Source organism: Saccoglossus kowalevskii, chromosome 2 (genome assembly GCF_978046115.1).
Source record: "Saccoglossus kowalevskii chromosome 2, keSacKowa6.1, whole genome shotgun sequence".
Taxonomy (NCBI): Eukaryota; Metazoa; Hemichordata; class Enteropneusta; family Harrimaniidae; genus Saccoglossus; species Saccoglossus kowalevskii.
The window spans coordinates 24,602,531-24,612,887 of record NC_140642.1 but is presented as its reverse complement, the minus strand read 5'-3'; the positions used below and the strand labels follow the sequence as shown (position 1 = coordinate 24,612,887).

At 33.3% G+C, this 10,357-nt stretch overlaps 1 protein-coding gene across 1 annotated transcript; it reads left to right on the top strand.

Annotated features, from left to right (window-relative positions):
• Window positions 1–620: 620 nt before the first annotated feature.
• Fibp (FGF intracellular binding protein) lies at window positions 621–10,081 on the top strand. Its single transcript, NM_001168062.1, is given in 10 exon segments — window positions 621–754; window positions 3,122–3,320; window positions 3,559–3,685; window positions 4,095–4,195; window positions 4,552–4,685; window positions 4,825–4,927; window positions 5,930–5,999; window positions 6,394–6,480; window positions 7,743–7,843; window positions 9,332–10,081. Coding segments are annotated over 10 exon segments (1,083 nt in total). The 5' UTR covers window positions 621–672; the 3' UTR covers window positions 9,411–10,081.
• Window positions 10,082–10,357: the final 276 nt, after the last annotated feature.

Here is a 10,357-nt window from a genome sequence, read left to right as displayed (position 1 = left end):
AACGTGATAAAGGTGACTGACTCGTAGTTGATTTCCGAGAGCTTTTCTCGCTGTCAATTTTGATTGATTTTTACTGACATTGATAAAACGTTTTATATTAGAGTGATTTTGTATATTTATGATAAAATAAGAAATATTGGATGCAGTTTAGCTGATATTTATACCCACTGAAAACGCATGACATTGTTCTGCTGAAAGACGTCGGCAAACAGGCCTGGGACTTCAGCTGAGAGTGGATGGAAATAGCGAGAGCTCTGTCAAATGTCTGTGAACTACTAGTAACTACTAGCTAAGTAACTACTAATTCTGACGTGAAATGACATAACAAATTTTATTGGATATTATGGTTGCCCAATGATAGACGGATTGACATGGTTCTGGTTTCAGTTACGTTCCCGTTGTGGACGCTTGTACTTAATCGTTTTCTGACACCCGGGAACGTAACGCAAACGAAATTAGAACATCACGTTACGTTCTCGTTACGTACGCACGAGACTCGGCCATTTTTAAAATCAGTGCGATGTACAATGTACTTGTCAAGCTCGATGTCACGTGATATGTCTCGGAAATTACGCCATATATTTAGGTCACCGGTGGGGTCGTTATTTACACGAGAGTTGGGAATTTTCCAAGCTGCACTTTTTGCTCTGGAATATTGGGATTGTATTTACGATGGGTGACATTAATGTTTTTGTTGGCAATACGACGCTTATTGACCCAGAAGTATATCAGCTTTGGCTAGATGGTCTGTCAGGTAAGGTTAATTATTACAGCGATGCATGGTGGTGGTGCACACATGCGATGTATCTGTTTAGACTGTTGTCACTTGTGTGATCTGCTACAACTGTTTACATGCTGGATCTCGGGAACCCCGCACTAACGATTTCTATAATTTATTAGCAGGTATTCAGACTACATACTGGCGTATTCAAGTCACTTGACTCTGTTAGTCTGTTTGATTGCCGAATATAAACCGGAATAGCGGGAATAATAGCTTATTTGTATTTCATTTTGGAATGTATGACTAGTAATGGAAACGCACCGGTAAAGGTGCATTGTGAAAGTCATCGTGAGGATTTGATGACGAATGAAACCCATGTTTCAATCACTTATTTTCAAATTTATATTTCTAAATAAAGATGACATCTTTACAAATACTGTATCCACAGTGGTCGTGTAGATCAATTAAGTTATTAAATTATCTAATTATACTTACTGTAGAATACTTTATTTTCGCTTGGAATTTATTTTCGCTGAAGGGATGATTCAGTGAAAATAAAATCCAGCGAATATACTTTTTTTCCTATATTTCACATTAAACTCATGAAAAATCAATGAAAATAAATTCCAAGCAAAACGCCCAAAAAGCCTTTTCAGCGAAAATTAATTCCAGCGAAAATAAAGTATTCCACATTATTCATTATCTAATTAGATTCTGCTCAGACACAGTCCAAAAAAAGGGATTTATGGATTGACCTCTGTGTCTTCGTGTTTTTCGTTTTTACATCAGCATCCAGGAATATCTTACACATACACACACTTGAACCGATAGTTCAAACGTAACACATCATACTATATACATGTACATGTATTTAAAAAAAAATGTTTCAAAATCACACATTTTCAACATTCTTGAACAGAATGTCAATTGTGCGTGGACAAATTTTGTTAAAAGTTGGTATACATATTGAACATGATAGAACCTTGATGCACTTAAGTTTATTTTTTGGATTAGATTTAAAATGGACGACCGGTGGCCATTTTGTTTTAAGAAATGCAATTCCTGAGAATGTGGATCAGGAATTGTATTTTTGTCATCATCTAATCCAAACTGTTCAATTTGCTTGATATTATGGATATTGCTTTGGTAGTCGTGCAATATTCCACGCCTATAATGTAAACAGGAATATGACATTAACAATGTCTTGTTATATTTATTCAATATTTTGCTGTACCACAACCATAAATCATATTTTCTTTTGAACCAATCATGTTGAAACTTTACATATACATCATTTCCAGTGTGCCGTGTAATTAAATTCACATTTTATCGGATTAATTGTAAATTCAAAGGATACTGTGGAATACTTTATTTTCGCTTGGAATTTATTTTCGCTATTTTCGCTGAAGGGATGATTCCGTGAAAATAAAATCCAGCGAATATACTTTTTTTCCTATATTTCATATTAAACTCATCAAAAATCAGTGAAAATAAATTCCAAGCAAAACGCCCAAAAAGCCTTTTCAGCGAAAATAAAGTATTCCACAGTATTAGGCAATGCAACATTTTTGTTTGTGCCTCCAATCATCTATAGAGTCACCTTTTAATTTTTTCTTCGAGGTCTTCTGAACAGCCAACAAGCTGACTCAACTAGGTATCAGAAGGATACTATTTTGACTCGGAATTCCAACAAATTCAGACTTGTTAGAGGGAATACTGATATCACATATCACACATGTACATTTTTTATGTGCAACCTGGCCAAATGTTAACGCTTAAAAAATAAAGCATTTCTGCCATTTCTGATTTTATTCATAATTAGTATATTTTGTTTTACACATCAAATTCAAAATGGCTGACTGCTGGCTATTTTGTTAAAAAAATGCTTTTGACATGCTTGCACATATGTCACATACATGGATATAAATTCATTTCAAGTAGAACCACACTGCGATTTAGCATTGTCATCTTTTTGGAATCGGATTTTAGGCATTTGTTTATCTTTGGTGCATAACTGGAAGATTTGCTAGTCTTTACAATGTCTTCTATGATTGCATTCATGTCTTGAAAATACTTATCATATAATAATTATAGGAACACGGACTGTCATGATTTAGATTTGTTACTGATGACACATGATGGGTTATACATATTTGTGATCTGAATTATATGATTTACAGATAATAAATTCACTTCAATTTGAAACAACAATGTCCGAGATGATTCTGAGTTTCTGTAATGACCAGAAACTGCACAAACTCAAAATGTGTTACTTGCTTGTCATCAAGACTTGAATGACTGAGAATCATGCATCATGCTTGTATAATAGATTATTTATGTTTCAAAATATTGAATATGTAGAACATATATTCAATACATTTCTGTGCCTCTACATTACAGCTCAAGAAGCCATGTACGCACGGCAACATACTGGTATCTTGCGAAAAACTGGTGCCTCACAGGAAATGTTATTACATGACACATTAGACTATTACCGAACTTTCTCAATGTTAGAAAAATTGTTGCACATTCCGCCACAGCTAGCCAATCAAACGCTATTACAGATACCACCTGAGGCACAGAAGATGCTTATAGAAAAGTAAGTTGTCACTGACAAATATTTTTTTAAAAATCGACTTGATTTTTCTTTACACAATGCTGTCTATGAAAGTCACATGCTTGATAAGCAGTTCTTAGCCATGCATTAGCCATTGAACTGCTTATTCTATCAAAAATAAGTAGTCCTAACATGTAGATTCAGACATGATCAATCAATAATGAAATGTACATTTGTAATTTTTAAAAGCGGTTTATATATTAATATTTCTTTTATGTAGGTACTATGAATTTGATTTCCAAGTTGTTAGAGAGATGCTTGGTAAAAAGCTATCAAGTAAAAACAGAAAGGATTTAGACGATATTAGTGACAAGACTAATGTTAGACTTAGAAGTTGTAGAAGACAGGTCAGTAACTATGGTAACAGATATGCAGTGTATAGTTTTGAATAAAGGCATTCATCATGATTATTGCCTGGAATTATTCTCTAAAAGTGTTCTTTTGTATGACTTTATTTCCTCAAGATGTTTACTTATATATCACTGTGTAATATTATTTTTTCAAGGTGTTCACTTGTATAATTTTATTCTTCAAAGGTGTTCACTTAGGTGACTTTATTTTCCCAACGTGTTCATTTATATGACCTTATACTCACATGGATGTTCAATTGTATGAGGTTAACTGAATTCTTCAGGCATGGTGTTTTTTTGTATGCCTATATTTTCCCCAAAAGTTTTTTGTATGCCGTAGTACTAAACAAGAATTTACAAATTAAGAATTGTTTCTAAAATTCAAATTTTTTTTTTTCGGATTCAGTTTGATAATTTCAAGAGGGTGTTCAAGATGGTTGAAGACATGGAAGGACCAATTGTTAGAAACATACAGAGTCATTACCTGGTGTCTGATGAGCTAGGAAAGTATGTTGAAACTGGCTTGTTGCATTTTTTAACTGTTTTATTGACTGCTGAATACTTCTACGAATAGTCAAAATGGATAGGAAAAATCAATATCAGCAGTCAGGATGTAGTATGGACTATTCTGTATGTAATAGAACAACCCAATGTTTTACTAAGGCAATTATTTTTGGTAAAATAATGTGTTGCATTGGAGGGGGGGTTGAGGGGGCAGTTTATTGTGATAATTGTATTCCCGTTCTTCATGACACATAAAAGAAATACTTAAAAATTCCACTGTAATATTATGATGAATATGAAATGAATATGAAATCTTACTACATGCCATTCTTTCTGTTTACGTGATTTTTCTGTAACAGGCAATACGCAGCAATAGTATTTTTTGCAAATAACCGTTTTGATACGGGTAAGAAAAGATTGCAGTATCTGATTGTTCCAGATTTTACTTATTGTGCAGATGAGATGATTAAAAATTGGACTTCTGGATCATTTGGTAAGTCTTGTATAGTTCTGGTATACAAATGAAACGGTATATTACAAATGTATATTAAAGTTACTGTACTGTAGAATGTACATTCTTTATTTCCGATCTGTGTTTTTATTTTGTTGGTTGTGTTTTTTGGTTTGCTAAGGTTCCAAAGCTGATATTGATGCCGACCTGGACCGTGATTTTCTTCAAGAACTTCGAGATCTGAAAATGCTGCTTGATAAGGATACAAGTGACCAGCACAAAACGTAAGTATTTTAGATTGGCTTCAGTTAGGAAATTATCTTGTTAAAAAAAATTGTCTACTTGATTGTGAAATGGTGTTGTACATGACCGGCAGAATTTGTACAAGAATCATTCCTATTAAATATTCATAAGATCTAGATGCATATTTTAATGTGATTAGGTTTACTATTGACTTGAACAGTGTTGTTTTGAACTAATCGCAATGTAGATAATATTAGAAGCTGAATGTTTTAGATGTAAGTATTTTTAGTCTAAACTTGGGAGTGGCTTTGGATGAATCATTAAAATAGCTGAAAATCTGGTGGACATTGCTCTAGCATGATAGCATGATCTATCGTGCACTGCAACAGAGTTCTTTATATTTTATAGTTTATTTTACAGTTGCAGTGAGCGAATAATTTATTGAGATACAGAGTTCAAAATTTAATTTATGCTGTGATTGCTGTCAGAAAGATGGCTAGTTCTTATAGGACTGTAATATAAAAATTCCAAACCATGTCATCCTGTCCTGTAAGACTGGAATAAATAATTTGGGATTAAATACAGTAGGATGTATGAAATATAGGTTATTTTTTTGTTATGTACAATGAAATAGAAGGTTAAATGCAGAATTATAATAATATTATGTTAAGAACATGTCCTGGAATACTAAAATAAAATAACCTAATATTATTATGAATACTAAAAGAATACCATATTGGAGTACAAAGAATAGAATTGTACTTCTTGTACTTTAAGTATTTTACTGTCCTTTTCTAAATACATTTCTGAAAAATATTATTTAGTATTAGTATTCTTATAGAATTCCCCAGTATTCCTATAGGATTCCTTTACTATTTTTATAGAACATTTAATGGTTGTCCTACAGGAATCCGATAAGTATCCTATTGGACATTAACAATTAACCTGAATATACATATTATGGGTAACATGTGCACAAATACTTGCAATAATTGTACATTTAAAAAATGAATCTTATATAAAGTCTTGGCTTGTTTTCACAGTTTGGTATGTTCAGAACTTCAAACCAGTGTGTCACCGAGAGTCAGTGCAGACATGGAATCAAATTTCAAAGTGAGTAAAATATACATGTATATGCTTCATTCTGTCATTCTAATGAATAATTTCACCTTTAACCTTGCCTAAGGAAAACTTTATTTTACTTTTGAATCATTAATCCACACTCCAGTACGTAAATGAAAACCTCTGATTACTGATAAATATTGAATTGTTACGAATGTTTATAGTTAACAAAGATTTTTTTCTTCACCAAACCAGTGAGTTCAAAACCTGGTGAATATTCCTCAAATCAAATCTGCTAAAATGAAACACAATGAATATTTTTTTTCTACAATGTGTAAATAAAGTACTGAGAAAGTGCTCAGTCTCATCTATATTGATGAGTTGGTAGTGTAAGCCATGTGATCTTCCATTCTGACAAACCATATTGTATTTTGTCTTCATCTAGAGTTTATCCCGTGCTTTAGTGAACATAGCAGCTGGCATGATACACAGTAAAGAACGGAGAGATTTCTTCAATGATGTTGTTGAAAAGGTAATGTCAAATTTCTAGTACTGTAAAATGACTAATTTTCACTGGGTTTAAATTTCACTGATTTACCATTTCAGGCATATTCAGTGGGTTTTAAATTCACGGTTTTATCATTTAGATAATATGTTTTATGCTAAATTTTACATATTCACTGGGTTTTAATTTAGCGCATTTTCCAGTCAGCGAAATAAGCCAAATTAAAACCCAGTGAATAATTAACCCTTTTACAGTAGATCCTTTCAGCCAATCATCACACTGTTGATTGTATTTGTGTAGAAATTAACATTATTTGCCATGTGCTTGAAGTAGGTTGTTTTTTAGCTCCGCTGTCGACTTTTTCGAGCGGAGCTTATCATATGAGTGATTGTCCGTCTTCGTCGTCCGTGTCAATGTTTTTTACTTTTTTGAATTCTTCTTGAAAACTACAAGCCTGAATGCTTTGATACTTGGTGTATATGTACCTTGGGTCGACCTCTCTTAGATTTGTCCATTTCATGATGATATCTTCAATTCTCTAATTTTGGTGAATATTTTTGTCATTTTTGGTAAAAAGTGATATTTTCGACTTCTTGTTAAAAACCGCAAGTCCAATTGCTTTGATATTATACATATAGGTACTACATGTGGGCCTCTCAGATTTGTTCATTTCATGATGATATCTTCAATTCTCTAATTTTTATAGTGAATATTTTTGTAATTTTTGGTAAAAAGTGATACTTTCGACTCCATTTAAAAAAAACCAAGTCCAATTGCTTTGATATTATACATATAGGTATACACCTTTACTTTTAAACTGCATTCATTTTGCAAATACTCAAAAATATAATTTTACTGGGGCTTAAAAATTTAAATATGCAAGGTACGATCCTTTTACCGGTACCATTACATACAATGTATAAATTGTGAACAGATAATGAGACACTATCTTCAAAATATGTATTTTAGTGGTTCTATTAAATCATGGCGGTCTGTTTTTTACCTCCATGATTAAATTATTATATATATAAAGCTAGGTTTGTCAACAATAGACACTGAGTTGGAAGGCTTTGTTTCTAGTTATGTTTGACTGGAGGATAAGTACCTCCAGTACCGGTAGTATTCTCAAAATGAAATGTGCAAATATTTCATTTCATGCTCATATCTTGTTCTGAGAGTTATGTATTTGCAAAGTGTGAAAGCAGGAAGTCATGAGATGATTTAGTTGTCATGAAAGCTTTCAGATACAGTTTTTTGCAAGCCTTGTATATTTCTCTTTCCCATTACAGTTTATTGATCCATGTAGACAAGCTGGGTGGAAGTATGAAGACATCAAGAATTTTTTGGCACAATATGAATTAGCATGTCAAAAATTTGAAGCATTTCAAAGGTATGTGGTGGTGCAGATTTTGCTTTAAAGTCACAGGTAGTTCACTTTTATGGTGTTCACACATGGCGCTCAACCTAGAATTTATTTGAACCCACTGTTAAAAAAAAATGCATGAACAAATTTCCTCGGTTTTAACCTTTTCACCACCAGTTCCCCCTTTTCATCACAAATTCACAAAATAGTCCTGTTTATAGTCAGCACTTTCCTTCAGAAGATTGAGAAAAAAATAGCCAAATTTCTTTAGTGAAAACTGAAAATTGACTCAAATTGTGTCTGTTGGCTTCAAAATTAGGGTTCAATTCCAGAAATATTGAGGAATATAAGAAAAAAGTGAAAAAAAATTTGGACGAGAAAGTCTGGTGGTGAAAAGGTTAAGCCGGGTTAGTTTAGCTCAGAATCAAAGGGCTGGTTCTTACCCCATATTCTGTGTTGTACCCCGAGTTGAAACATGAGAATAAAAATTCACAATGCCCTCACAAAACTACAAGATGACAGACAACATGCAAGCAGTTCATGAGCATGGCAATACTTATCAACAGAGGAAACAAAAAAATTATTTCCATTTGGGAAATTTTGACTTTGTTGGACAGAATATCACAAGACAATAGAATTCATGCTGTATTGTTGACAATGAGATGGGGATCTGTCATTTGTCTATTTCTGAATGCATGCAATCAAAAAGTTACAATGAACATGATGGGAGACTGTTTAAAGTGACGTCTAAACATGATGTTAGGGTTTGTCGTTTGAATAGGTGTGAATGCAGAGTTAAATATATAACTATATGACGTATGAACAGAATGCAAGATTGTCTCACTGATAAGGAATATTTACAAAACTTTCAAACCTTCTACTTCTTGGTACATGCTCAGACTAATAATACAATAGAGTCATTACGCCCATTTTTTAAGGTGTTAATTGGCTTAATTGTATATGCTATGTATGCCACGCTTGGTAGTATTGACATAGACACCGTCAAAGTTTACTGAACACCGGATATTCTGCACACTTCGCGAAACGTGGGATAGCTGTTGTCATATACATATATCTCTCAGCGTAAGTCGGTTATCTGTAAAAACTGGGTGTGTTATTTTTGTCGAGTTCGATTTCATAGTACATGTTCGTAGCGATCGTCCTCAGATTCGCTAATTCTTCTGTGCATGTGCTTTTTTCAAATTTCGGTGTGGTCATGGAGGTAATAAGGATTACCTATGTCTCGCGGTAGTTGATTGGAATATGAATAAATCTTGCGTTATTTTGTGATAAACTTGTTGCTCCGCAACACTTACTCGGTACGACAGGAACTGAAAACCTGAACAAACGTGGCACGCATTACTTCAAAAGAAAATGCCAGTCTGTTGTATTACTAGTCTGAGGTACATGTGAACAAGGCTTTACTGGGAACAGCTTTTAACTGTTTGGTCACTCGTGTGCTAATGGGTGTACATTGTGTTAAGTCTTAATGTGCATAATGTTATTTCTTTTCAGGCAACCTCGATTAATATCAGTATTAGAACGATACATGAAGACTTTTACAAATTGTACACTGAAAATGTACCATAGTTGATATCACTTAATGTCCAGCGATGAAACAGACAAGACATTTTGCAATCCAGTGATGTATTCATTGTCCATAGTGGGTTTTGCAAAGAACAGTAGAACAAGATTGCGGCTATCATGAAAGTTCGGCTGGATATTGACAATGACTGTCATTATTGGAGAGTGAACTGTGTATATATATATATATATATATATATCTATATATATATATATATCTATATATATATATATATAGATATGCCGAGAGGCATGCAATAAAACCAGTACAGTGAATTTATGCTCTCATGTGAGGAGATTCTATTTAATGCTTGTAGCCAATGACAAAATTATATCTGCCAGTCTGCTGATATTGCTCCATGGAATTGCAAATCCTGCAAATTGGAAATCGCTACAGTTGTATTCTTATGCAGAGCATATGTAAATTGATGATTCAACCCAGAACACATCCAATAGGTAGATTATTCTAAAGCACATTAGTCTCGACCCAGTTTTATTAAAATCTGTTGAGTAGGAATGGAGCTGAAAAATTCAAAATTTCAAAAACTAATATGCGCAAACTAATATAAGATATGCGCATTATGGTTCATTGAGAACTGATGAGTGGTGCTTTTGGACATTTGAAAAGTCAACTGAGGGATTATGATTAAATGTAAATATTAAATAAAAAATTTAATAAAATTTCTTTGTGTTGAAATTGATTTTATCTGTTACTCTACCTTAATAGCTGGACACCCCCCCCTCCACCTTCGAGTGCACAATCAAAATTTAAATCCATTGCTCGAATCTCTGGGTTTTTACATACCATGATACAATTTACCTCATGTATGTACAAGGTTTCATTGAAATCTGATGATTGGTTCAGGAGATACCCATGGAACAGCTGCACATACAAGTCCACCTGTGTGGGTATTCCCAATGTACGTAACATATTGCTCGCTAAACTGAGAAATTATT